Raw genomic sequence first — 24,878 nt, forward strand, 5'->3', positions numbered from 1 at the left:
TGTATATTCCGGAACTAAAGGAACACACTTTTTAATAAATGCCACGTGGAAGAGATCACAACAGAATCATTTTTTTTTATCTCGGAGAACAGGGACAAAGAGAGAAACAACGTCTCCTATAAGACGGGGAAAAAAGATTTGAGACCATAAAAGGACCAACTAAAATCGGTAAAGAATTTATAATCCATTTCCTAATCTTATAAGTTATATCAACTATGCGACTTCATACATTTATCTTACAAACACCAACATCTTTTCGCACATACAGATTGTACTCCATTTTTTATATGTGGTACCCCTGCAAATTGCCATAGATAAAGGCAAATGAATAAATCCTAACAAATCTCACCAAATAAAAATACGAGGCAAATTATAATTTTGTTTCACATCCATATCTTGAGAAAACGGCTGCAGATGCTTTGCAAAAACAGGCCTTCTGTTCCATTGAAAAGTTCTGGTTTAACAGAAGAGGTACAGACCTGGAATCGGACGGCTAGGTGTTCTGGAGAGGTGAGCCCATTTGTCTGTCCAGGGGAGAGGGGTTCTGACCTGCTCAAGACAAACACAAGGAGAAGAAATGCTGAAAAGCTGATCTTCATTTAGAGTTCACATAGTCCTAACAGAGGAGAGACTGGGAACATAAAATGTCACTTCTTTCACATCCGAACAGTATGTATATTATCATGATTATTAATAAACATGCAATATACAGTGAATAAACAGAAGTGTAAACTGTTATAATGCAATTCCAATAATAGTTAAATATTCTGCATGGTGCAACAAACGTTCACATTGTGTACTTTAACAGAAATTAATTTTTCAAACAACATTCTTCTTATGCTAGTATGTGGACAATTTCTGAACACAGCCTTCCTCTTTCATACAACCTTACAGGGAAAATCAATTCTTTATCTGCTGATTCACTATACGGGACGCTTTTCAAGAACACACCCCCCAATGTAAACTGGGGTACAGCACTTCTCGTCACAGACGGGGTGCCAAATATTTCACCATCAACCCCCTGGGCAATATGGAAAGTTGCCCCAGAATGCAATCTGCACTGCATGAAGCGTTCAGCCACACCCCTGCCCTAGACTCCAGTATCGCCATGACATAATCTGCATGAGAACCAACACTGAGACAACTTCTGCCCTGGTCTGCATTGTTAGGTGCATTCAGCAAAGCTGGCATCGTGAAGTGTAATTGAGACAGGCAGACTTGAATTTGAACAAAAGGAAACTGAGGCGCTAAAGTTTTGTTGTCCAGCAGCCAAACAATAAGAGCATGTCCAAATGAGGAGACCATTCAGCCTACCTGGTCTGTAATAGTCTGTCTACATTCTATGGGTGACAGGGCCTTCTCCTGTTATGTCCCCAAGCTCTGGAACTCTCTTCCCAAGGATATCAGAGAGTCACCTTCTCTAAACTCCAGATTTTGAATCCAGATTCAAAACCTTCTTCTTTAGAAGAGCCTTTACTTAACTGGTTCCATTCTTTACCCCTCTGCTCCTACTATACTTAATACCACCATCCACAGTCTCCTCTGTGTATTGTAGGTGTATCTTGTGTGTTCTTTGTCATTCTGTAAACGCTTTGAGAAGCCACCTTAAAAGGCGCTATATAAAATAAAGTTTATTATTCTAATAACACAGACTATCTTTGCAAAGCAGTTTAAAGGTTTTGCTGTTCTGCAATCTCTGGTTTGCTCAAAGAAAATTTCAATTTCGACATAGAAGAATACCAGCACCAAAAAAGAAGAAAAATCGAGAGAACACAGTGTTCTTTAGAGGGTCTTTTTGACATTTCCTCCCTTCCAATAAGCCTGCTCCGCCATACTATAAACAAACCATGCTGCAGTCAAGAACCATTAAGAAAAGAAGCATGCTGGACTGGTAATGAAGCTTATACTTTCAATGCGATCGTTAATTGTGCAGAAAAGCCAGTTCTGACAGCTTGGCCAAGAAGTCTGAATAACTCTTGTTCATCGCTCATTATTTGGAAAAGCCGCTGGAGTTTAGAGAAAGGATCTGCAGTCCCGGCATAACGCAGACGGGTCGTTTGTGAGGCATAGCTAATGACACGCATGCGGATAGGAACACAGTGGATAAGCTTGTGGACTGAGCACGCACGTGTGGATAGACATGGAGCGCCGTCTGAACATCAGTCACAGAGCAATTATCACAGAAAATGAGCGTTTTACCACATGAGTATTTAAAATGTACTGGTGCATGGTTTGCGCTTGAAACGGCTATGTGGCAATGCACTACAGCATGCTTGCAGTTTGAAAACACTTCAAAAAGGGAGTCATTCTCCTTAAGTCCTTTTAAACCAGATTTTTTTTAAAAAATAATCCACATGTACAGTGGAGAACTTCCACAAGAGATACACAATTAATGTTATTACCATTACTACTCAACTCCATATAAAGCCTTTTCATACATACGAAAATGCTCATTATGGAGAGTTTCAATTCATAGTCTTTAACATAAGATAACTTGTGGAAAGAATGGAGAGCAAAGCAACGCAGTTTATTCTCAGCTGCAGATCAGAACATAGAACATGAGATGAATTGCATGACAGTTGTTCTGTCTTGTGTGTAATTAGGACTCGTGTCACTAGCTCAAAAAGGTTTACAGGCTATACCTATTAAACTATAAACTAGAATGAACAACACTGTCATTGAGATCTGTAGCAAACCAGTAATTGCATTTTTTTGGCTAAAATAACTTAGTTAAGATATTTCCTAGAGGGCCTAGCTCCTGACATCAGCACCAGCAAAATCAGAGTTTGTTCAGACTGTTTGTGAGGCCTGTGAGATGCTGTTAAAGGAGGTGACTGTGTGCTGGGTGGCAGATACAGCACAGCTGCAAGCCTACACTGCCCAAAAGTCATCACTCCATCTACTTTAGATTACAATGCCCCTTCTGTGCCCCAGGGCAGAGCTGTGCCATCGTCACCTGCCTAAAAGTAGAGTCTTATTGGTAAAGGCACAGAAATCATCTCATCACTAGGGATTGTGGGGACATCACAGCTAAATCTGTAAGCCTCTGGACTTATATCTGATGGGTTGTGGGCTCACATCCCTGCTGCAGATACTGCTGTTGAACCCCACTAAAGTACTTCACCCCATCTGCTCCATTCTATCCAACTCTATAAATGAGGAGGTTGGAGTCTCATGCTCTCCATCTGCTTAACACTATCGGACCCAGGATAAGCTCTGGGCCAGTGAGGCACTGTGCGGCTCTGCTATGGAAAATACCTTTTTTCACTTGGTTTGGCAGCTTTCCACATTTTGGATTTCCCCACCAGTTGTTGTTTATTTCACTGGAAACAACCCTTGTATAACTGGAACAAAGCTAGCAGTAGACTGAAAATAAGAGTTACAGCATCAATGGGTTCAAAAACGACAAGGGTGCATTGCTGAAGATGCAAGATACACATCTCTAGTCATCGAGTCCCAGTGCCTATAGGCACCCAGGCATCTATGGTGGGACAAAAAGCCTCTGAATGTTTCCAGTATGAAGTCAGTCCTTTTCACTCTCTGCAAGAATAAGCTTCACTATGACAAGCTTGTTCCCAACACCTGTTTGCTAAAAAATTCTGATTTTTCCCCATTTTGCATTTACTGGTTTTTATTAAAAAAAAAGACATCTCTTAAAAAATCTTGACTTAATTCATTCTGAGCGATATGCATTACACCTGACATATGGAAAACAACCATTGAATACACTGAACATGAGCTTATAAAGTGCTTTCTGATTTACTAGACACTGCAAAACTGAATAGAAATGTGATGAGATCCCTGGTTAAAAGAGAGATACTTTAAACCAGCAGAGTTCAGAATCCTCTGCGATATTACATTTTCTACACTGTACCCTTTTGAACAACAGCAATTTCAAAACAATCTGAAACAAAGTCTGAAAAGATTTGCCAAAGCAAAAAACAGAAAACACATTGCTGTATGCCTAAAACACACGCACTAAAAAGAGTCAAGAAACATTTTTGTCATACAGTATTGTCAAGGCAAATTACTGACATTGAAATCCTAGATGACCCAAAAAATGTTTATTCAAGAACCAAGTCACAGCAACATTCCAATAGTGATTTTTTCCACAGATAAAAATTGCCCACATTCACAATATGAGAACCTGGCATCCATCAGACAAACACTTTTTAGTGCTCGAATTCCAGCTAAAGAAGGTCGTTTCAAAATTATGTTCATGCACAATGTGATGCCCCAAACAATAAAAATGCTATGATAAATAAACTGCATTTGTAGTCATAATACTGAGGAGGATAGGAAGACTGAAAGCAATGCATCACTAATTTATGTCGGGTTGTGCATCCTATTTAAATTCCTTAGCTCACATGATTTACAATAACCTAAGTCGTTCCACTGTGCTTTAATAAGTTGTTAACCGAGATGCTGGACTTGGCCTGTTCCAGCTCAGCGACTATGCTGGCTGTCCAGGCTTTGGGAATAAGGGGAAACCGAAAGCTGCAGCACTTACTCCAGTTCAACCAGGGAACAATGGACAATGGAAGCCCAGGCTGTACACACAATGAGCCATTTCAAAGGGCTTTCCAGAGCATGTAAACTTTGAGACAAAGCAAGTAAACACAGAAACTTTCGTCTGGTTATTCTTAATATACCGCTTAGGACAAAGTACCACTGAGGGCCCTGTTAAGGTTCTGTAGGAGAAGGAGCTTGGCCGTTTCATTTCCTCCTTGCGGGCACTTTTTCCCAAATCCGACAGAATCACTCTGGCAAACCGACATGACCTTGCTTGGAAAGATACAGAGCAAACAGGACCATTATCCCATTAAATGTACCATTAGAAACATTTCTGATGGTATATCATACTTAATAAATCTGTCTAGTGTGAATAATCCCACCACCTCAACCACTTTCTTACTGCACTTCTCACTGACTGTACTTACTTTATTGTATTATGCATTATTGTATCATTTCATTACACTGTGCTGTAGTGACTGTGCCAGGCTGCTGTTGTAATGCAATTTCCCTCATGGGATTAATAAAGTATCTATCGACACAAAATGAATAACTTTTCAGAAGCTCTGCATCTTGACACCTTCAGAAGTAATATCATTCCTTGCATCACCTCTTATTGTACCTGTCGATACAAAAAAAAAAACCACAACAATCACAGCAATAAATGCTCATGAGAACTCCAAAAGCACACAGTCTGTTAAAACATTCAGAATGTCCAAGACCGCAATGAAGGAATGCCCGTCTTTGCATAGATGAGAGACTTCCTGTCCAGACTGTTCCCGAGAAGGGGAGCACTTTGTGTACTTCTTTTAAGCCGTCACCATGCAACAAACAGATCTGTAAATTTCAGGTTACTGTACCGATTCAGCCTGTACCTTTCCTTCCCTGCAAGGCACATGTCCAGTCCCGGATTTTGCTAAATGCATTTTAAGATGGCCACAGAATGAAGATGCCTGCTGTGGACAGACTGCTGTAATTGCAGCTTTGTGGTGCAGTTCAAACCAACAGTACCAGTGCTACAGCACTTAACTGTAAAGCATCATTTTATTGAACATACAGCCAGAGATGGAAAACACCCATAGAAAAGTGAAAAGAAATGTTCATCTTTACATTTTACCATCTTCTAAGAGCAAACAAACAACGTATGTGGTTTTGCTCAGCTTGATCTCCAAACAGCGCCTGCACATAGGGTGCAATTCTGCCTTCTATTGTCATGCCAACCATAAACCATGAATCCTTACCATTGTGGACTTCGATATTTTCATTTGGTATTATTTTAGCCCATTCCCAGATTGTATTTGGCCGCTAAACACTTAGCGAAAATGGTGCTTTCTATCTGGATTTCATAGGTTCTGAAACACAGAGCAGGCACAGAGAGCAAAAGGAAATAGGAGAAAACTATATGGGAAAACCATTTGCTAACTCATCAGTTTGCAAGTGTGGTTTGCAGGGAGAGCCAAGTTTCAACCTAGAATAGCCGCGGTTATGATATATGGGCTCTTTCCCGCTGGAGTCGTGATAGAGCTTGACCGAGATTATGCCAGTACACCGCTGCAAGCCAACTGTAGTGATTGCATGCATTGAAGAACACTGCTCATCGTGACATTACCGGATGTAAACTCTCATCAATGCCTCAGCTAACACTGATCTGCCCAAAACTGGAGTGGCATTCGGCTGAAGGCAAAAGGCACTATAAATTTTAATAAATTAAACTAAATGCTCACTATTTACCCCCAAAAACAGTAGCATAATGAAAGCTGCTATTTTAACATACCTGTACTAATGTATACTTAAAAAGCAGATTATTATTCTTCGCTAATATTACCTTGGTCTGTGATGCTATCTATCGATTTACCCTTAAAAAATACTAAATAAATCTGGTAACTTTAAAGAGCAGAACCTTATGATTCGTCTCACAAAACAGAAAATTTAAAGTACATTTAGAAATGCCTCATCAAAACAGTAGCCTAATCAGCCGTGCACGCAATCTATAAATTATGAGAAACTGACTCTGGGGGGGGGGGGAAGACATCATGCATCTTTTAAGTAAATAAACAGATTTTCACCGATTTTCGAACTTTAGCAGTATATGTTTGTGCAAAACAAACAGGAGCAAAGTTTGCATTGCAATAAGACAGGTAAGGAAGTCTGTGGTAACAGGCAGCTGCATGGTCATGTTAAGACTTGCCAAACACTCATAAATGGATAATTTTCAATACATTTGTGGTGATGCAATTGTAGGATTATTAACTTTTCAGTTGAAAAGTTTATTCGGCACAAAACAAAAATTAAAATAACAGAATAACTGGGAAAGTAACCAAGGTGCTGGATCACGGCTTTTACCCCTGCCATGTTTCCAGGACAGTAGGGTCACATTCAGATCACAGGGGGATGCTCGATTTGTTTGCATTCCTTTCACCAAAACCATCTCTTTCTTAATAAGTATAATGGCTTAATTAACTAGAAGGAAAACACTAGTATGGGCATCAAATTACAAAAAGTTGGAGGCCACTCAGTTCATTTGCCCTGTTTGGCAGTAATTGATATCGATATGTTTCTCACAGGAAGCCAGGGTATCGGTTTTAACATCATGGCTGGTTTGTTCTCCATATTAAACTCAATTCAAAGAATTCTTCTTATGGTTGCCATTTTTAGACTCTTTACAGGCTTTTTTAATCTTATGGTACTGCAGAGTTCTGATGGAGCAATGATGTTAAATGTTATTTTGTATCATGACATCACATGGTTGTTTTTAGTGTCATACAGTATATATACACACGCTTAGGAGCTCTTGATGTGTGCAAGACAAATTCCCTTAATGGCAATAAAGGTTATTCTATTCAAATCATGCAGCTTGGACTCATGTCCTCTGGTTTGTGTCTCACTGTTCATGCTGAAGAAATCCAGTGGTTTAACTTCAGCCTCAAAGTTTTTTTGTGGGAATGACTTACAGTAGATGTGGGATTGCAAATTCCATTTATAAATTCATTATGACAGGAAATGAAGCAGTAACCTTTTACCAATTCAATAATAACCAACCCCTAATACTTATTACTTTACAATACTTGGCAAAAGTATAGTTCACAACCCCTAACCTTAATCTTTATGATTTGTTATCTGTGTCTTAGACCAAACTGTCAAATGCAAAAGAATAAATTAAGATTATAAATCAGTGAGGTTACCAGTGGTTCTGAGTATAACACACCTGGCCTAGAAGGTTACCATGACAGCAGGGGTCCTTTATAAACAATGCCCCTAAAGGATGGTTGCTGCTGAACCTTAGGGCAGCCAGGGCAGTGCCTGAAGTCATCCTGCTGGCCAGGTGCCCAGGCTGTTTAAAGGCTAGGGCCTGTGAAAGCTGTAATTGGGAGAGATGCAGTGGCGGCTACACTATGGCATTGTCCAGGAAAAGAGGCTGGGGTGTTGTTTCTGGCCAGCTGGGAGACATGAGGTCAGTGGGGAAAAATCTGCTCACATGGGCTGGGGGAGAGATCAGTGTGTGTGTGTGAGAGAGAGAGAGAGGGAGGGAGAGTGAGCCTATGCTCGCTCACAAACAGAACGACTAAGATGAGGGACAGAACAACAACGTGCGTGCGTGTGCGAGACCGAGGAAGAGAAAAAGAAAATGTGCATGGATCAGAGTGTTTGCATACAGTACAGCAGCTCATTCTGCTGACATGCTAGAAAAGAGACAATCCCTAATTAAAACACACACACAGCAGTGACACTGTGCTGACGGAGCCTGCTGAGCTGCTGAAATCTGCAATCCAATCATTAAATAAGACACTGAAGCTGAAAAACTGCAAGAAACAAAATGAAACAGAATGTCTGTGCTTCTCTTTCTAGAACACGGTCACTATGCTGTATAAAAATGGACAGACATTCCAGTAGGTAGAGCTGGTTAAGTAGAACTTTGCATTTTAATGTTTTTTAATCATTTTATATGTGAATTGTGCTTTATAGAAGTCACAATTTAAAGTAAAAATAGGACACAAACAGGAAAAAAAAAAAAAAAAAGACTTGCCAAGTTTTGAAATCAGCCACTGACTCTGAAACATTCCACAGACTTCGTGCTTACACTGAAAAAGTTCCATCTACTTTAATATATTAGCTTGCTTTGGTACTGGACAGCAGAGCAAAGTCTGCTAAACACAAATTACAAACAGAAAGAGTGTACAGTGACAAGTGGGGAAAAATCCTTCATAGCTTCGAGAGTTACCAGTACTCTTAACATCAGCACTAACCTTTATTTGTCGCCAGTGCCATGTCTTCAGAAGAGGGGTTACAAGAGATCTAGTGAGGACAAAGTCATGCTTAACATTTAAATTGCCAGTATGAACAAGCTTTTAGGCAACAGCCATAGCGAGACAATGTCATTCAAATGGTTTTCTAGAATTTCATTCCAACCTCAAATTAGATTAAGTTAAAACAATTGCTAAAGCCACAAACTACATAGGGAAGATACAAGCCACAAAAAATAATCAATCAAGTCACATTAGGGGCAGCACAGTAGCACAGTTAGCAAGGCATCTTTGGGGACCTGCGTTCAATTCCCCGTAGTGCTCTCTGCATGGCATTGGAATATTCTCCCTGGGTTTGTGTGGGTCTCCTCTGGGTGCTCCGGTTTCCTCCCCATAGTGCAAAGGCAGGTTAATTGGCTTCTGGGAAAATTGCCCCTGGTGTGAATCTGTGCATGCCTGTGTCAGTGTGTGCCCTTGGATGGACTGGCGTCACATCGAGGGTGTACCCAACCTTGCTCCTGCGGCTTACTGGGATAGGCTCCGGCTCTCTTTACTGGATAAAGCAGTTAGAAAATAGATGGAAGTCAGTATAGAACCCTGAGGTACACCTTTATTCTGTTGTATAAGTAATATATGCCCAAGGATAAAAATGGAGACTACAACACCATTGGCTCCACATTTATTCATACGCTTGATTCAATATAACAAAGTTGGGGTTAGCACTGAATATGCAGCTGTATTTTATTATTATTAGTTGCATACTGTATATAAGCTTGATTTAATACTGGATCCATATTGGATTAAACACCCATTTTCTAACCACTTCTTCCCATTCAGAATCTCTGAGGAAGCCGGAGCCAATCCCACCAGGCACCAGAAAAAAAACAAATATTGACCTCAATAACAGCTATAAAAAAAAAAATTCATGAAGCATTTATCATCAGGTTTGAGGCTGACAGAAGGGTTGCTACACTACCAGAAGAGGCTGAAAAAGTTGCACGCAAAATTGTGGTCAGTCATGCTTTGGGAGGCTAACTCACACCAAATGGCAACAGTTGTCAGATTTTGTTTTTGAAGTTTCACATCAGGATCCCACGGCTCCACGACTACCAGTAAAGGCTGACCACATGAATCCGTTGTCTGCGGCAGACTGCCATAGCAACAAGAAATGAAAAGAGCCTGCCAAATAACAACTACTTGATCCCAATACAAATACGACCAAATGTGGTTAGAAGAAAAATTCTGAGTTTGACAGGCCTACCAGCAGCACGGGTACAGCATAGAAATGTGAAGCTCATGTTAATTGACTTCTACCAAGCATGCAGGTGGGTGTTTTGCACCCTTGGCTGCCTTTACTAGCGCTGAGGTATGGACAGATTCCAGTTACTTCATATTCCATCTCAAGCCTTGTTCACTCGGCTAAGAAGGCTCAAGCTCAGTCACAAATGAACTTTCCAGCAGGATGCCAAATGTTTAAAATGAAAAAGACTGGTCATCACCACTGCCAGACCTCGATTCAATAGAGCGTTTTTTTCCTATGAAGTAAAGAAAGTGTTTCACAAAAACATGGTATGTATTCTAAAGGAGCTGGGGAACATCTGGACATAGAAATGGTCACACTTCTGGACTAAGAACTGCCCGAGCAAAAGGCTACAGTAAGCATCTTCTTGTTGGAGTGCATCTCATGTCAAATATTGTAATTATATATGCAATTATTCCAGATGGCTTGTGTTATCCAATACATACTACCTTGCACACTTCACATTTAACTTTACACTGCATGTATAATTGCATTTCTCTTCCCAAAACCAACTCTGTTACATTGTATGAATATAATTTGGAGCCAACTGTATAGTTCAGACCAATAGCAAAAACGTTTTACTCAACAGATGCATTGAAAAGTGCCGTGTAAATCAAAAAAGCAGAACTTAAAAGCTCATTTCCTGTGTTTTGGGTCCACTCGCTACCAGAGGGTTGAACTCCCCAAGTAGCTATTCATGTAGGATGTTTGTTCATCTTAGAAGATGTGAAGGGAAGACTGTCAGTTAAGGGAGGTGAAGAGTGAAGTCGTGTGCCCCTGGAACCCCTGAAGCACACAACTGGCTTGAGTCTTGTGACTCACAGGGAGCCTTTTATTTTAAAGTTTCATCAATACCTTTTCAATTGTTTTCCTTATTTAGGGTTATAGCCAATTAACAATTGTTTAATGGAATGTTAAGCTGGACTTTCATTTTTCTTTGTTTGAAAAGATCAGATAACATAATTTACAAATTCTTCACACTTCATGTCATCCAAGATTGTTTTTGTCTCCCACACAGTAGCTTACTTAGTCTGAGGGGTCTTATGTTATGTAACATAACCTTTAAGTACAAGCAAAAAGATCCTCTAGACTTATCAAGCACAAGATGCTCAGTGCCTGACTGAACCTGGAGACAAAGGCTTCCCAGATCCAGATGCCTGCATCACCCAGGTGGCGGTTATTATCCCATCACACATCTGGGTATGCGTTCTGTACGGGACATTGTCCGGAACACTACAGCAAGGTGCCAGTTGCTGGCAGTAGCCACGAGTTTTAAAGCGCGCATCAAGTTGTCCTGAATTAAGAAGTGGTATATAATCTTAAAGATCTGTGCTTTTCTGAGCTGACTAGTGTCTCAGTATTGTTCCTTCCCAGAAGGCATGAATAAAGAAAAAGAAACTGAATAACCTATAGGAAGTGGAAATGCCTTAAGCCATGTTTTCAAATTGTATTGTTCTAATCATAACCAAAATGGTTTTAGGCAAATTGTTACAAATGTTACAGTTACTAAAAAGTAATTGTCATCTAATTGCCTAAAAGGAATAGCCTGCCAACATGAACACAATATCCTGCTTAATTTTAATCTACTCCAGATAAAATCCAGTAATTAATAACTAAATCAATTAACGCAATCTTCCCGTACACGTTCAAACTGGGCATTCTCTAAAACCCAGGAGTAACATTCTCCATTCAATACTTATCCCATTTCAAATCAGAACCAAACTCCGACCCACCTGATGATCTTAAATTCCATTAACAGTTGATTTACCGCAGACCTCAACCTGACCAAAACCTACTATTAAATATGTAATTTATGATTTATTTTAATCTGGGCATAAAGCACTCTCCTTGCAGAAAAAGCAAATTGGAATTTAGAAAGAATGCAGGAAGAATACAGGAATGCAGTCTTGACTGTTTGGCAGGACTCTCATGCCAAACTAAGAGGGTAACAAAAGCGAACTGTTGTTTTTGGCAGGAAGCCAGGTGTTGTGGGACTCATTGTCTTTGTGTAAGATGTAGGGCTGAAAGTAAAAAGCAGAACGCTTACATGCACTTCAGCAATGCCCAGAAACCAGAGTTTGTGGTCAGTGAAAGCTAAAGGAACAATCTTGAAATGAAAGGCGTGGTGAAACTCAATCTTCCCCTCATGACATTCCTGCATTCCGAACAACTGTTTGCCACCAAACTCAGTCCTTGATAAACAGCATCTTAAGGCTGTTGCTCTAGCCAAGCTTCCAATTACATCACTAAACCTCCTGTTGAGCAAAATACTGTTCAATTAAAGCTATATTGTTTCCACTTCCTAAACAAATAGGACATTTCAGGGTGCCATGATCTGCTACAGGGGACACAAAACAATTGTTTCAGCTAAGTAAATAAACAAGACAGACTCCGATGACTGCAATAGCTCTGGGATTTGCAGCACTAAGTCTTGGGAGTTAAGCTGTACCAATGTTTTTTATATGGTGCTTTCTTAATACATGCAGATTTGAGCTAATGAAAATAAATGAAACTCAATCAGCTTTCATTAACACTAGAAGACAATGCTTCTGCAAGGCAGAGTCAAAGTTTTGGAACAGGTCAAGGTTCATTTCAAGTTGAGAGGAAAAGAAAAGAGACACAATGTTTTGGATGACACCTGAAGAAGGCTCCACAGCCGAAACATTGCGTCTCTGCTAAGTGTTCTACAGGATATAATTCCAATAGGAATTGTACAGTCACTATTGAGTACGTTTTAATATGGATGACCTCATGATTTCACAGGGAAAAAAAAAGGGCAGGTGAAACTAAAAGGCAAAGGAACAAGTGATCAAAGGAGCTTTCCAACAACAGCTATGCAAACACAGCCAAACAATACCCATAGTTTCAACCCTTCAGTATAAGGTACCTTTATTAGACCTACAAACATTGCCGACCTACTGTAGCTAAAACGCATCTGTCCCCCTTCCTGAAATCTCTTTTGTGTAAAAATGAAATGTCTGATGCAGTGTTGACATGACACATTGTAACTGGTTGCCTGTCAATGACAAAGACAAAGCTCCTCAAAGTAAACTTTCTGCATGACTTGCAAATTCTCTTCTGTACTATAACAAGGTATAGGCAACAATCCAGAGATTAAAGTTTCTTCCTGGACAGTAACATATACTTGGGCTGTAAGAGTCTGGATTAAGCTACCCAGCAATGTCGAAACTGACAGCTTGGCTTCTTTCAAAAGAGTTGGATGAGACCACTGGGTCAATTAGCTACTAACCATTAAAGGATCTAGATGGGCTTAATGGCCTTTTCTTGGTTTTACCTGTGCTTATACCAGTTCACAAAATGGTCGCAACGGTCATGGATCTGTTCAGACACCATTGGCCAGACAAGGCAACAAAACAGAAAGGAGGATAAAAAAATGACACTTTGCTCAAAGGCAAACAGGAGAGCAGTAGACCAAGGACAGCTACAGTACAAAATGGGGCTGGATCAACACACATGTGGGGTTGTATCTCAAATGTGTGAGGGACCTCCACAAAATCATAGGTACCTGGAATACCAATAAATACAGGCAGATCACCAGCTATCCCTACAAAATTAAAATCGCTGTGGAAACCGAGCAAGCCTCCAGCCTACAGGAGACCAACACGAAAGCCACAGCAAGTACAAAAACATAGTACTGTAAGACACATTTCTTCCAGTAACTCCTGGAAGAACATTCCGGGCATAGATTGACCTTTAGGCATGACAACGCCCCTCCAACACCCAGATGATTGACAGCCTTGCCTTTACCTGTCCACCACCAACTGCAGCTTGGTCTTGGAGCTCTTGATCTTGTTCTGCGCCTCAACGTTCAGCATCTCTGCCGCGCTCTCGCCATTGATCTCCGCAATGACATCCCCCAGCCGAAGGCCAGCTGACTCTGCCTTGCTGCCTCCATTCACCTGGAGTGGACATAGGAAGTCAGTGTGAGGTCAAAGTAGGCAATTACAGACAGCAGTCAAATTGCTTCCGAGCAGCTGGTGTAAAGGAAGAAAGATGGACTGAGATCTTACCGAGAGGCAATATACATTTACTATGTACATAGAGTATCGAATATTCAGAGTCCCCAGTCAAGTGGAAAGGAATACACAACCCAGGTACTCTTCCAATTTCAACTTCCTTGACTCGTCACCAAATTGATAGGTGCAGTCTAGAGAAATTGCTCCCAATGAATGACTAGTGTTGACAAGTCTTAGTAGTTTCCAAGTATAGACAAAAAGGTTTCGAGAGCTCACAAGAGCTAGACTGCTTCCTGCCCAGCTACTGATTGCCAACCTAGTCCTTTTTCTGCCCCTGCTGAAGCAGCTCCTGCACCCTCCAGAAGTACCAGCACTTTAGTCAGGCAATTTGAATTTGTGATCATGAGATGAATAGAAAGAAGTACGATGTAATACAGTATGTCATTTCATGGGTACATTTATGCGTTTGATCACATTGGAACAAAAACATACTTTGTATATACATTTTTAGGTATGTTTCTGTGGCAAAAGGCTGTATATGATTGCATATTCCTTTGAGGCAATAAATGAATGAGCTCTGTGATCCATTCAGCTCATTAAAACTATGTAATTAACTGAAACACTAAGTCGCTTTTTCCTTTACCTCTGATTCCTGTACATAAGTCTTTGATGCATTTAATTATAGGCTACAGTATATAAACATCTTATCACTATATAAACAATTAATCGGGCTATGTTAACTACTTCATGTGCCAATTCCTTTTTGACAAAGTAATACTTAACATGTTGATGCTTGCAACCCTAACAACAAGCACAGGGCCCCAGAACAACTGGGCCAATGATTGTAATGGTGAAATGTTGCATAAGTGGGAAAGAAGCACACGATAGCAAATCTGCATAAGTGCATTAGAAGGTGAAACGCGCCTTCTCCACAACTACTCTCAAGGGCATCATCTCGCTGCTTTCTTCAGCAAAGCAGGAATTCAGATATAGAAGCTGTGCCATCTCCTGAGAGTCCTAGAACTGGACTAGACCCTACCAGGGAGAAGGAGAGAAGAGATCAAGCAGCTGTCAGATGCAAAGTACAATAATGCAAAACACTGGTCATTTCTGCACATGTGCAATACAAGGGAGTGGAGAATCTTATTACACAAGATGATCTGCCATCAAAGCGCTCCTTCTTATGCAACACCCTTAGCAACATATTGACATTCTAGCCACCATGAGGCAAAGCAATCTGTCCGAAGCGACTTATTCCAAGTGACCAACTCCAGGCCATATCCCATCAGCACACCGATGAGCATTGTGTAGCACCATCAGCTCTAGCAAATAAACAGTTAAACACAGACACTACAAAAACCACAGTTGCCTGGATTCAGAACAAAGAAGCACCACCAACAGCGTTTATGAATGTTAAGCAATTAATCAGCTTCCGATCCATTAGTGAATTATAGCTGTAACCAACAGGACAATTACATTTTGATAAAGAAATGTAAAAGGCAAATGGATCAGTTAAATGCATAACTTATTTCCCACCAATAAGTAACTTGCTATCAAAGAGAAAAGTAGAAAATGGCCATTGCTATTCCTGCAGCAAACCAGTCTGAACAATATCCAGTCATGTACTGAGAACAAAGGCAGTCTGTATAGATTGTTAGCTGCATGGTGGAACTGGTCACATCCTTTGAAACTGGTCACAATTTACACTACCAGCAAATTGATTGGTGTCACAAGAACCTTAGGGGTGAACAGGAGCATCACGAAAAGAACAGCATGAAGTATTGGCATCCAGTAAGCCTCTTTATAGCACCAGGGGCCGTTTATAAACTGACATCTGAAGGAAGGGAGTCCACAACAGAGAGATGAGATCTTTTAAAAGAGAAATGATGGACAGTCCCATTTTCTGAGTGATACAGCCTCAAGTGACTTCATTGTATCCACAATCTCAAGGATTTCATTGAGCTATCCATTTTATTGGTAAAATCTTTTCCTCCATTTCTTGACACTGAGACTCTCAAGACCTTCTCAAGGACTGAAGAAAGCTGACAACATTCCCAAGATGGACACTGAAAATGAAGTATTACCACAGGTCTGTCATCAGCCTCCTGGCCAACACATGGAAGATACAGAGAACGTGGAAAACAGAACTTCCAATTAGCTTAAAGGCAGGGTCTCCCTTTCACACTTAAAGAATAAAAACTGGAAACAGGCTTCTCATAGATCAAAGGGAGCATGGTCTTTGTAAAATAAAACAAGAACAGGCACTTCAGAACAAATTACCAAGACGTGTTTGTGCCAGTGCTTGACTTCAGGTCCTTTATGAAGAGGACCAACAAGACTGGGGAACAATAAGCTACCAACAACATTACAAACTTAAAAGTTCTCTAGGACAAAGCTAGAACTAATGGGCACAAAGCCTTCCAAAAGAACTGCATAGCGTTAAGGGAATTACAAGCCAAGGGGCAAGGGTGCCATGTTTGCATGACTATTCAAGTGGTAATTATGTGTTGCTATGGGGACCTTCAATAGCGCAGGCCTTTTCAATCATTGTATGCCTCACTTTGCAAAAACTAAAGCTCCTTTTTTTTTTTGGCAGTGGATATTGTCTCTGGGTACAGGGTGGCTTCCTATTGAGCCTAAGAGAGAGGGCATCGCTGTTGTTTTAATGCCAAGCAGTCATCATTTTAGCACATAAGCCAGGAGCAGAGGGCACTGCTGGCAGTGAACTGAAGGTAGATTAAGGGCTTAAGGAGAGACAGAAATTGTGCTTGTTGTGCAAGTTGCCAAACCATGTGCTGGAAACAACTCAATGGGAGTATTCAGCATTTATGGGAGCAAAACTCACCAGCAGCTATATCACCCTGCAACCCACAGAAGCTAAGCGCTGTGAGCCTTGGCAGTACCCGATGGGAGGCCTCATTGGAAAACTATGGCTGCTTCTGGAAGAGGTGTTAGTGAGGCCAGTATGGGGCGCTCACCCTATGGTCTATCCTACTACAGTATAAGCAGAACACTATACTGCAAAAAGGTACCATCTCTGGGATGAGATGTAAAACTGAGGTCCTGACTCTCTGCAGTCATTGAAAATCCCAGGGAGTTTCTTGAAATGAGTAGGGGTGTTACCCTGGTATCCCAGCCAAACTTCCCATTGACCATTACCAATCATGGCCTCCTACTAATCCCCATCTACAACTTGGCTGCATCGCAGTTTTCCTCCCCACTGACAGCTGATCTGGGGTGAGTGAACTGGCGCACTATAACCGCTATCATCATCCAAGTGGGGACTACACATTGGCAATAAGTGCAACCAGTTATTATTCAAGAAATGACATCAAAATCTCTACAATTCAATTTTTCAATAGCTAGAATAACAGCAGTCACATTTATATTTGAGTTGGCAGGCACATCTCCAAAGCACTACAGTGCAATCTGTAACATGATTATCGGCCTTCTATACTCCAGACTTTTTATTAAGAAATGTCTTGGGGGGGAAAAAATAAATAAAAAATCTTCCATGCCTTATATGCACTGACCAGGGATTCATCTTCCTGTTTCTCTGCAGCCAAGGCTTGGAAAAAACAACACAAAAAAACAATAGGCCAGCACTCAAGATTCCATCAATGTAATCAGTGGCTTCCTTTGATGAAGCATTTTATTAAACCAGCCCAGAGTGGGGGGTTTCAGTATCAAAGGAAACAGGTAGCATTCCAGAGAAACAAACAGCATGAAGTGGCCAGACGAGAGTGACAAGGTGGTGGCAGAGGCTGGGTGGAACTGGTGTTGTTATAAGGAGCCTTTCATTTCTAATCAAAACAGGATAAGAAGTTATGCCTCTTCACATCGAAGTCAAACAAGTTCTACTTATCATTCCCTCAGCTGAATACTAAAACATTGTTGATAGCACATCTTAGAAAGTCCCTACATTAAAAGCAAAGTTGTTCATTGTTTGTAGGAGAAGTAAGCTGATCCAAGCTCAAAGTAGCTGGCTGCAGGAAATTCACTTGCAAATTAAACAAATACAAATTTACTTGCAGGAATCTGCAATTACACTAAAAGGTTTCTTCCAATAGTCGAGACTTCCTAAAGTCCGCAATTTAAAGATAAGAAAATCTGTAACGATCTGACTCTGTCTGAAAGCTCATGCTCTAAGCCATACTCTGTGCTCTTCTCTGACATTGCAGAATGAGCTGTGCAGCTCGGGAGCAGTTGGCCGACTATTCCATATAAACTCAGCTGGACAACAGGCAAGGTGCTTGGAAAGTGTTACCTTTGAAACGGCGATTGCCTTCTTGAAATCCCTCCCTCCAGATATTCTGAACCCCCAAGGAGATGGCCCAATCAGGTTCACAGTTAGCGACATCTCTAAACAGGCCTGTGCCCTCTGTCGTTGCAATAAATCTCCACACCTGCAGACAGAGAAACAACAGACATGTGAATGTATCCAAACCTGGTGAGTATACAGGGCTTTCTCTTAAGCATTCCATTTACTGTGAATCCACACTGAAGCTAAAATAGAGGCAAAACCAGAAAAAAGGCCAAGAATTCTTAACATGAATTTGGAACAGACATACAATGCCTGGATATGGATTTTGGAAATATCTTCAGCAATATTTCAACATGTTCTTCTGCAGTTGGGAGATGCAATAGGATCTTATGTGCTCTGTTAAAGAGTGCAGCAGAAGACACCCGCTGGTGTTTAAAGAACAAAAAAAAAATCTAGACTTTAGAAATGGCTGCAAACCTCGACTTTATAAACATGTAAAAAGCAAAACCGTATATCCGTTTAGATGGTCCAGTGACATGACACTGGAAAACTGCAAGCCCTACTGAGCCTTCTTTCCCGTATTTGAAATAAATTCCACGAAAAAAACATTTACAAATACAGTCGGCCCATAACTAACGTGCTCTCAACTTGTGGTTGTGGCTTTATGCAGGCAGCTCTGGAAAATAACAAATATTTCAAAAATGCTCTATTCTCTGACAAATTCATCAAGAACACCAACAAGAGCTTCTGGAGTTAATGAGACTATACAGTCATCTTCCTTACTGTTTTCATACTCATTTAATATTTTGACTTGCTATAAGAGATTAGTAGGGGTTTGCATATGGGTTGTAGAGTAAAATTTGACTATGTGAGCTTTAGGTGCTCTTCAAAACCCCTAAGCCCTGGTTAAGTATTGAGTTGACTGTACTCCATATTTCAAAATAGCCATTATTGAAGGAACTACTGTATAGTGAAAAGATGTGAAAGTCAAAAGATTCGCCTAGGCCTGAAACACTGTTTTGGATACACTTCTTCAATTTTACATGTGATGTTCACATGTCAACATCGTCCCATTTTTTCCTGCAGACACAGCTTTGACTATATTCCCCAAGTACCTAGAAGAGCAGGGAATCGAAGAAGTGCACAGAACGGGAAGCGATCCAGTCCTTAGCGTTCTAGGCAAGCTAACGCAGAGAAGTAGGCAGAGGGTCCAATCAGGGCTGCCTGACGCTGGTCCTGGAGGCTCTCACACCTACAGGCTTGAGTGGAATATTGAGTGGAAAGTTGTTGTTTTTTCTCCTCAGAAGTTTTGGGTTTTAAAATTTTACTTAAAATGCAATAATATAAAAAAGCCAACCGCCAACATGTTTAAGATATGAGAACCATCAGACAGGTCAAATGAATCATATTATTGAATCAATTAAATGTTCATTAGGGTAAGAGAGCTTGGCTCTTACAGCAGCAGGTCTGTGGCCCTTCAGGACCAGGTTTAGGAACTTTGTGATATCCAACCATTTTCTTGACACTTTATCCAATACAGGGATCAAGGGGGAGCCAGAGCCTGTCCCAGCAGGCATTGGGCCAGGACACACACATGGGCCAATTTTTCCCAGAAGTCAATTAACCTACCAGTAAACATCTTTTGTGGGTGTGACTAGCTCTGTTGGTAGAGCATTAGACTCAATCTCAGGGTAGTGGGTTCGTGTCCCACATCGGGCGCAAGGTTCTCCAATAATCCATACTGGGCAGCAGCAGTATAGGTCAGTGTTGGCAGCGGAGGATCACGTACCGTGACAACGGCAATACCCCTAGCACGGAAGAAAGGCCCGGGAATCTACTTCCGTATCTTGCCATGAAAACTCGATAGATAGCGATGGGGGAACTGTCCATAACGTCGCCATGAGTTGATGGCATTCATCCCATTCCATACATCTTTGGACAGAGAAGAGAGTGGAGGAAACCCACACCCCCAATAAACAAGGCATGCCAGACATGGCCGATAAAGAGCGATAGACCGAAGCCTATCCTTAGTTTAGCAAATCTTCTGAATCATAGGTTTTTTGGGAAGCTACAAACAGAAAATGGAGGGGGAAAAAAATCATCTCCAAAAGACAAATGTCAATGAAAAACAAAAAAGACTGAACTCTCAAGGTTCTGAAACCTATTCTTACGGAGGCAGTCTCTAGCAAAGAAATCTCATAAGCTGGTAAAGTATGATTTAGTACACCACACAGGAAAATATTTGAAGAATGAAGGTGTGCTTCTGTGTCAAGTTACCCGTCTGGTTAAAGACAAGAATGTTTTACAATGAGGTGAAACTGGCAAAGAACCAGCTAAGAGGTACCAAAGCCCCAGACCTGATTAGATTTCACAGCTGTGGCTGGCAGCAGTGCCACAAGGTGTTCCCTCCTCTCAGACACCTTCTATCTCTCCCATGCTTCCAGTTTCAGGGAACGACAGGCTCCTCTGCTTGGTTTATGACACTGGGTTAACCCCTCAGAACTACAGTAAACTCCATCATCTGTCCAAGAAGGAAGAGCCTTTGAAAGCAAATCGGATTTCTACGGAAAACAAGCTTCCTACAGTCCAATTGTTCTTACATTTGCCAACTGTGGCCAAATGCCACTTCAAAAGATAAAAAGTGGAGCAAGTTTGCCAAAATGGAGAGTAAGGACAATAACCCCATAAAATTAAGTCTCCAGCTCTATTAATTAATGGAACGCAAAAGAATCCGTGTGAATTCATAATGTTAAGGCTCGAGGCAATGTAAAAAAAAAACCTAGAAAGCTCTAGTGTATATTTGTCCCTAGGGCAAAACATGCAAGTCTAAAGGGTACCTTTATTGAGAAACGAGAGCCAGAAATTTCCCGGAGGCACCCATCATATTCTTCCAGTTTTTGAAACACGGTTCAGGTGTCATGTTACAAACGAGCTACGAGAGACACACTTTTAAAAAAAACTCCACTGCCACCAAATTCAAACCAACCAGTTTCTGAGCTGAGAAAAAAGAAACTCCCACCACGTGAATTTCTGTTGAACTGCAGGATTAAAAACTGGAAGACAACTGAATCTTTATGAAGAGAATAAACAGCTTTTAAAAAGCAATTTACTCCAGGTGAAACAATACTGCTACAATCCCATACATTGTAAAGCCATGGAAAGGCTACTTTAGGGAATAAGGCTGCATGCCACAAGTAGGGTGGTCTCCACATTTACCAGAAGCAAGTAATGTATTCTTGAGTGGACTAATTTTACTCTTCTGGAACTCCACTCTAGTTTCTGCTTTCACAATTCTACACTTAGTCCATTAAATTAATTGCTCAACTATATCAGGAAAAGGCTGCATAAAAAAAGACCAAATCAAAAAGTAAAAACTTCTGCCTGACATTTGCAGATTCAAATTCAAAGCACAAGGATTTACTGACTCTGTGGTTCATCTGGGACTGGGGTACTTTAAGTTTCCATGCTAAAGCAACTCTAGACTGAATGGGTTTGCAGGATTGAGTGTTGCAACTGTGAGAGCTGTGGCCACCCACTGTCTACATTTAAGCTCTGCTGTAGCTGCTTCAACATAACCATTCCTCACTAGAGTAAGGCCTTGTGTCCAGACACTATGCTAGTATAATGGAACACCGTACAATGACTCCAGAAATATATATATATACACATATCTTTGTATAAAAATTTCGAGTTCAATCAAGGTTTCAAAGAGAAACCTGCACACAACTTGCAAAAAATGAGTCACTCAGCTAAGCTGTGTACTTGACCTTCCCACACTATTGGGGAAATACAGCAGGTCGCCTTCGACTTGTTTTTAGTAGGCTGGCACATTTGCACATCATTAGTATACATTTTAGGTTATCATAATCATGATTAAGGCCCTTTTCTGTACTCAATCATGACTGCAATCCAGGACTGGGTCGGTTTCTTTTTGTTGGAACATGTAAATGCAAAATTGGAGTTACCCCCACTTTATTTGATCATTTTTTAATAATGTTCCCAAGCGTCTCTGTAGTGGTTTGAGGTTAACAGACTCCCACTAAGAAGTGGGGAAACTATACAACTCTTATAAATATAAATCAGTGGGGGAGATATTTTGTTCAGCAACCCCATTAACCTACATTAAAATCAAAGCTCATCTAAGTGAGAAAGCCCACGCATGCATTTAACTACAGGGGTAGCAGAGAAATCAAAGTAGCCCTTGGAAGGATGCAGATCTGGAGCTGTAAGACACACAACATGGTCGCATAATCAGGTTTCTGGACAGCAGCGTTCCAAGTTTCCAACATTCCCCAAAAAGTACTTTTTGTTCCAGGATAAGGAAATGAGCCCATCTGAGGAGGAACTGCCGTTCCTGAATTTGCTGTTGACGGTCTGCAGATTCTCTGGACATGGGATCACACTAGAGATTTTGCATTATATCCAGTTGTTAGCAGATTATGAAAAAGAAAAATCAGATGCAAAAAAAAAGGCCAGTAAGCTCAGTGGGAGCAGAGAAACCAGAAGAGCAAAGAAATAAGCATGAAAGGCTAATGATCCCTGGTCATGAAAGCAGCTCCTTAGCTGCAGAACTCCAGCACTGGGATCTGGAAGCACGTCAGTGCTGCCCTTGAGCTCATTCCCCCACTGCAGAGGCAGACCTACACTGCAGCAGTGTGAGCCACTCGCTTCAGAACGGCATTTCCCCCAGCTCAGCGCAAGCAGGACAGGACACCACATCCGTCTGCCTCGCATCATTAACCCCTTCCTTTCCTCACCCTGCTGAGCAGTGCGCTGCCAAACCCACATCTCCTCATTCCAAAACCACAAAACGCCATGAGGGGCGAGATTTCTTCCTCCCTTAGTTTACTTTGGGGTACCATGCCTAAAGCACTGAGTCACACTGGGGTAGAAGCATAATAAAGGAATGATACACAAACAAGCGAAGAAGCAGCAGCAAAGTATGAAAACTGCACAGTTTACTGTGCCTCCACTCTGCAAATGTACCAAAAGATACATAGTTCTCTGACCATTACTGACCATATCAGCAAACAAGACTACCTTTATAAGAGTTCAACTGATTAATAGGAACTGTGGCAAAAGTGTGAGAAACAGCTAAAAAAACTATGAATATGATGTCCTGAACCAAGCATCTTTTTAGCTTAAATCTGAGTGGAGCTCAAAGTATGTCTAGGGAATCAAGTTATTAGTCATCATCTCATTTGCATGCTACTGTCATGACTACTGTGCAATTTTGAGACACGCCGTCAGAGAAGAAAGACCAACCAGCTTAAATTGCACAAGGCCTTCCTTATCATCCCCAGACAATACTGCCTAAAGACCTATTGAAAGAAAGATGATATCGCAGAGTGAAACTTCCTGCAGTGACACAAAAAAAAGTCACAGTTGGACTAACAGCCAAAGCAATAGACAGCAGCAACAAAGCCGGCACATTTGAAGCCTGGCATACTGAGGTTGTACTGGTGAAACAGAAAAGCAAAAGTATTATTTTACATACTGACCTTTATCTTCACAAAAGTATTCTAGATGGCAGGGGTAAAATACCTGGAACGTTGTATTGGCTAATATACAGGAGTCTGCAGCTAGCAGACTTTGAAGCTGCCCAAACAATGGAAAGGTTGCTTTTTGCCCTGTATATCAACTCCAGACAACACTTGTATTAAAGGACCCCTTTTACACAGCAAATAATCCTTAATTACAAGGATGTCAAAACTAAGATATGCAATTTCATTTCTACACGAGAGGTACATTGATGATCAAAATATTTTTTAGTTTTCTTAATAGAAGATTATCTTGATCCAAGTAACAACTCCTGTTCAGAGAGATGAGCACAAACTTCTTTTTTTTTCCCTCAGTCAGCCTAAGAAAGCACGCTTGGGTGGAGGGAACACCAAAGTACCTTGTGTCCCTTCAACATGCCCCTTTGCAAAATAAAACTCCTCTAATGCCTTGCAGCATTTCAGTACAATGTTGCATCACAGCTAGGGGGTTGTGTCATTTAGGGCAGGAAATAGACTGAAAATGAAAGAAGGGAATATTAATTCAGGGTCAAGAATCAGTATGGGACAAAAACAATACAATAGAGAGGTTAATTGATAGGATGGCAAAATCGGATATCCCCAATGCATTAGCAAAATGAAGTACAAGGATTTAATTTCATAGTCCAAAATGATCAAGATGTCACATTTGCTCATTTCGTATCAGATATGATACCCTTTTCTTTACCCCTCAGAATAGTAATATTTTTGGGTGACTTGACAGCAGGCCTGTTTCGTGCCTGAAGAGCCTTTTTAACAAGTGGTCAGACTTAAATAGCTCACGCAATTCAGTTTCAGAATGAATACATGAACCAGTTTAAGGAAAGCACTTAAAACATGCTTGATCAGTACTCTGTTTAGTGCTCACTAGAGCTTCTGAGCACGATGCAGAAACAATGCTTCCCTCTTGTAGAAGAAATCATCATAAAAAGCAGTATTTTAGAGAATATGCAGTCCCTGTCTGCCTCCTTTGGAAACCCTTAATGTCTCCGTTGAGTTAGCATGCTAAAGTTGAGACAAAAAGCTTACTGCTAATTAATTCTGGAA

General features: G+C 40.9%; 1 protein-coding gene across 4 annotated transcripts in view; it reads right to left on the minus strand.

Annotated features, from left to right (window-relative positions):
- Nucleotides 1–24,878, minus strand: part of pdlim2 (PDZ and LIM domain 2 (mystique)) — a 67,087-nt gene that overhangs the window by 36,353 nt on the left and 5,856 nt on the right. For 3 of the 4 annotated variants that reach the window (XM_069183116.1, XM_015340717.2, XM_069183128.1), the window contains exons 2-4: nt 18,298–18,436; nt 13,822–13,973; nt 480–549 (exon numbers count right to left, since the gene is read on the minus strand). In XM_069183116.1, the coding sequence (XP_069039217.1) occupies nt 480–549; nt 13,822–13,973; nt 18,298–18,390 (315 nt within the window). In that variant the 5' untranslated portion in view covers nt 18,391–18,436. The remainder of the gene's footprint in view (nt 1–479; nt 550–13,821; nt 13,974–18,297; nt 18,437–24,878) is intronic. The other variant, XM_015340725.2, reaches the window with a different exon arrangement.

This window comes from Lepisosteus oculatus, chromosome 2 (assembly GCF_040954835.1).
Source record: "Lepisosteus oculatus isolate fLepOcu1 chromosome 2, fLepOcu1.hap2, whole genome shotgun sequence".
Lineage (NCBI taxonomy): Eukaryota > Metazoa > Chordata > Actinopteri > Semionotiformes > Lepisosteidae > Lepisosteus > Lepisosteus oculatus.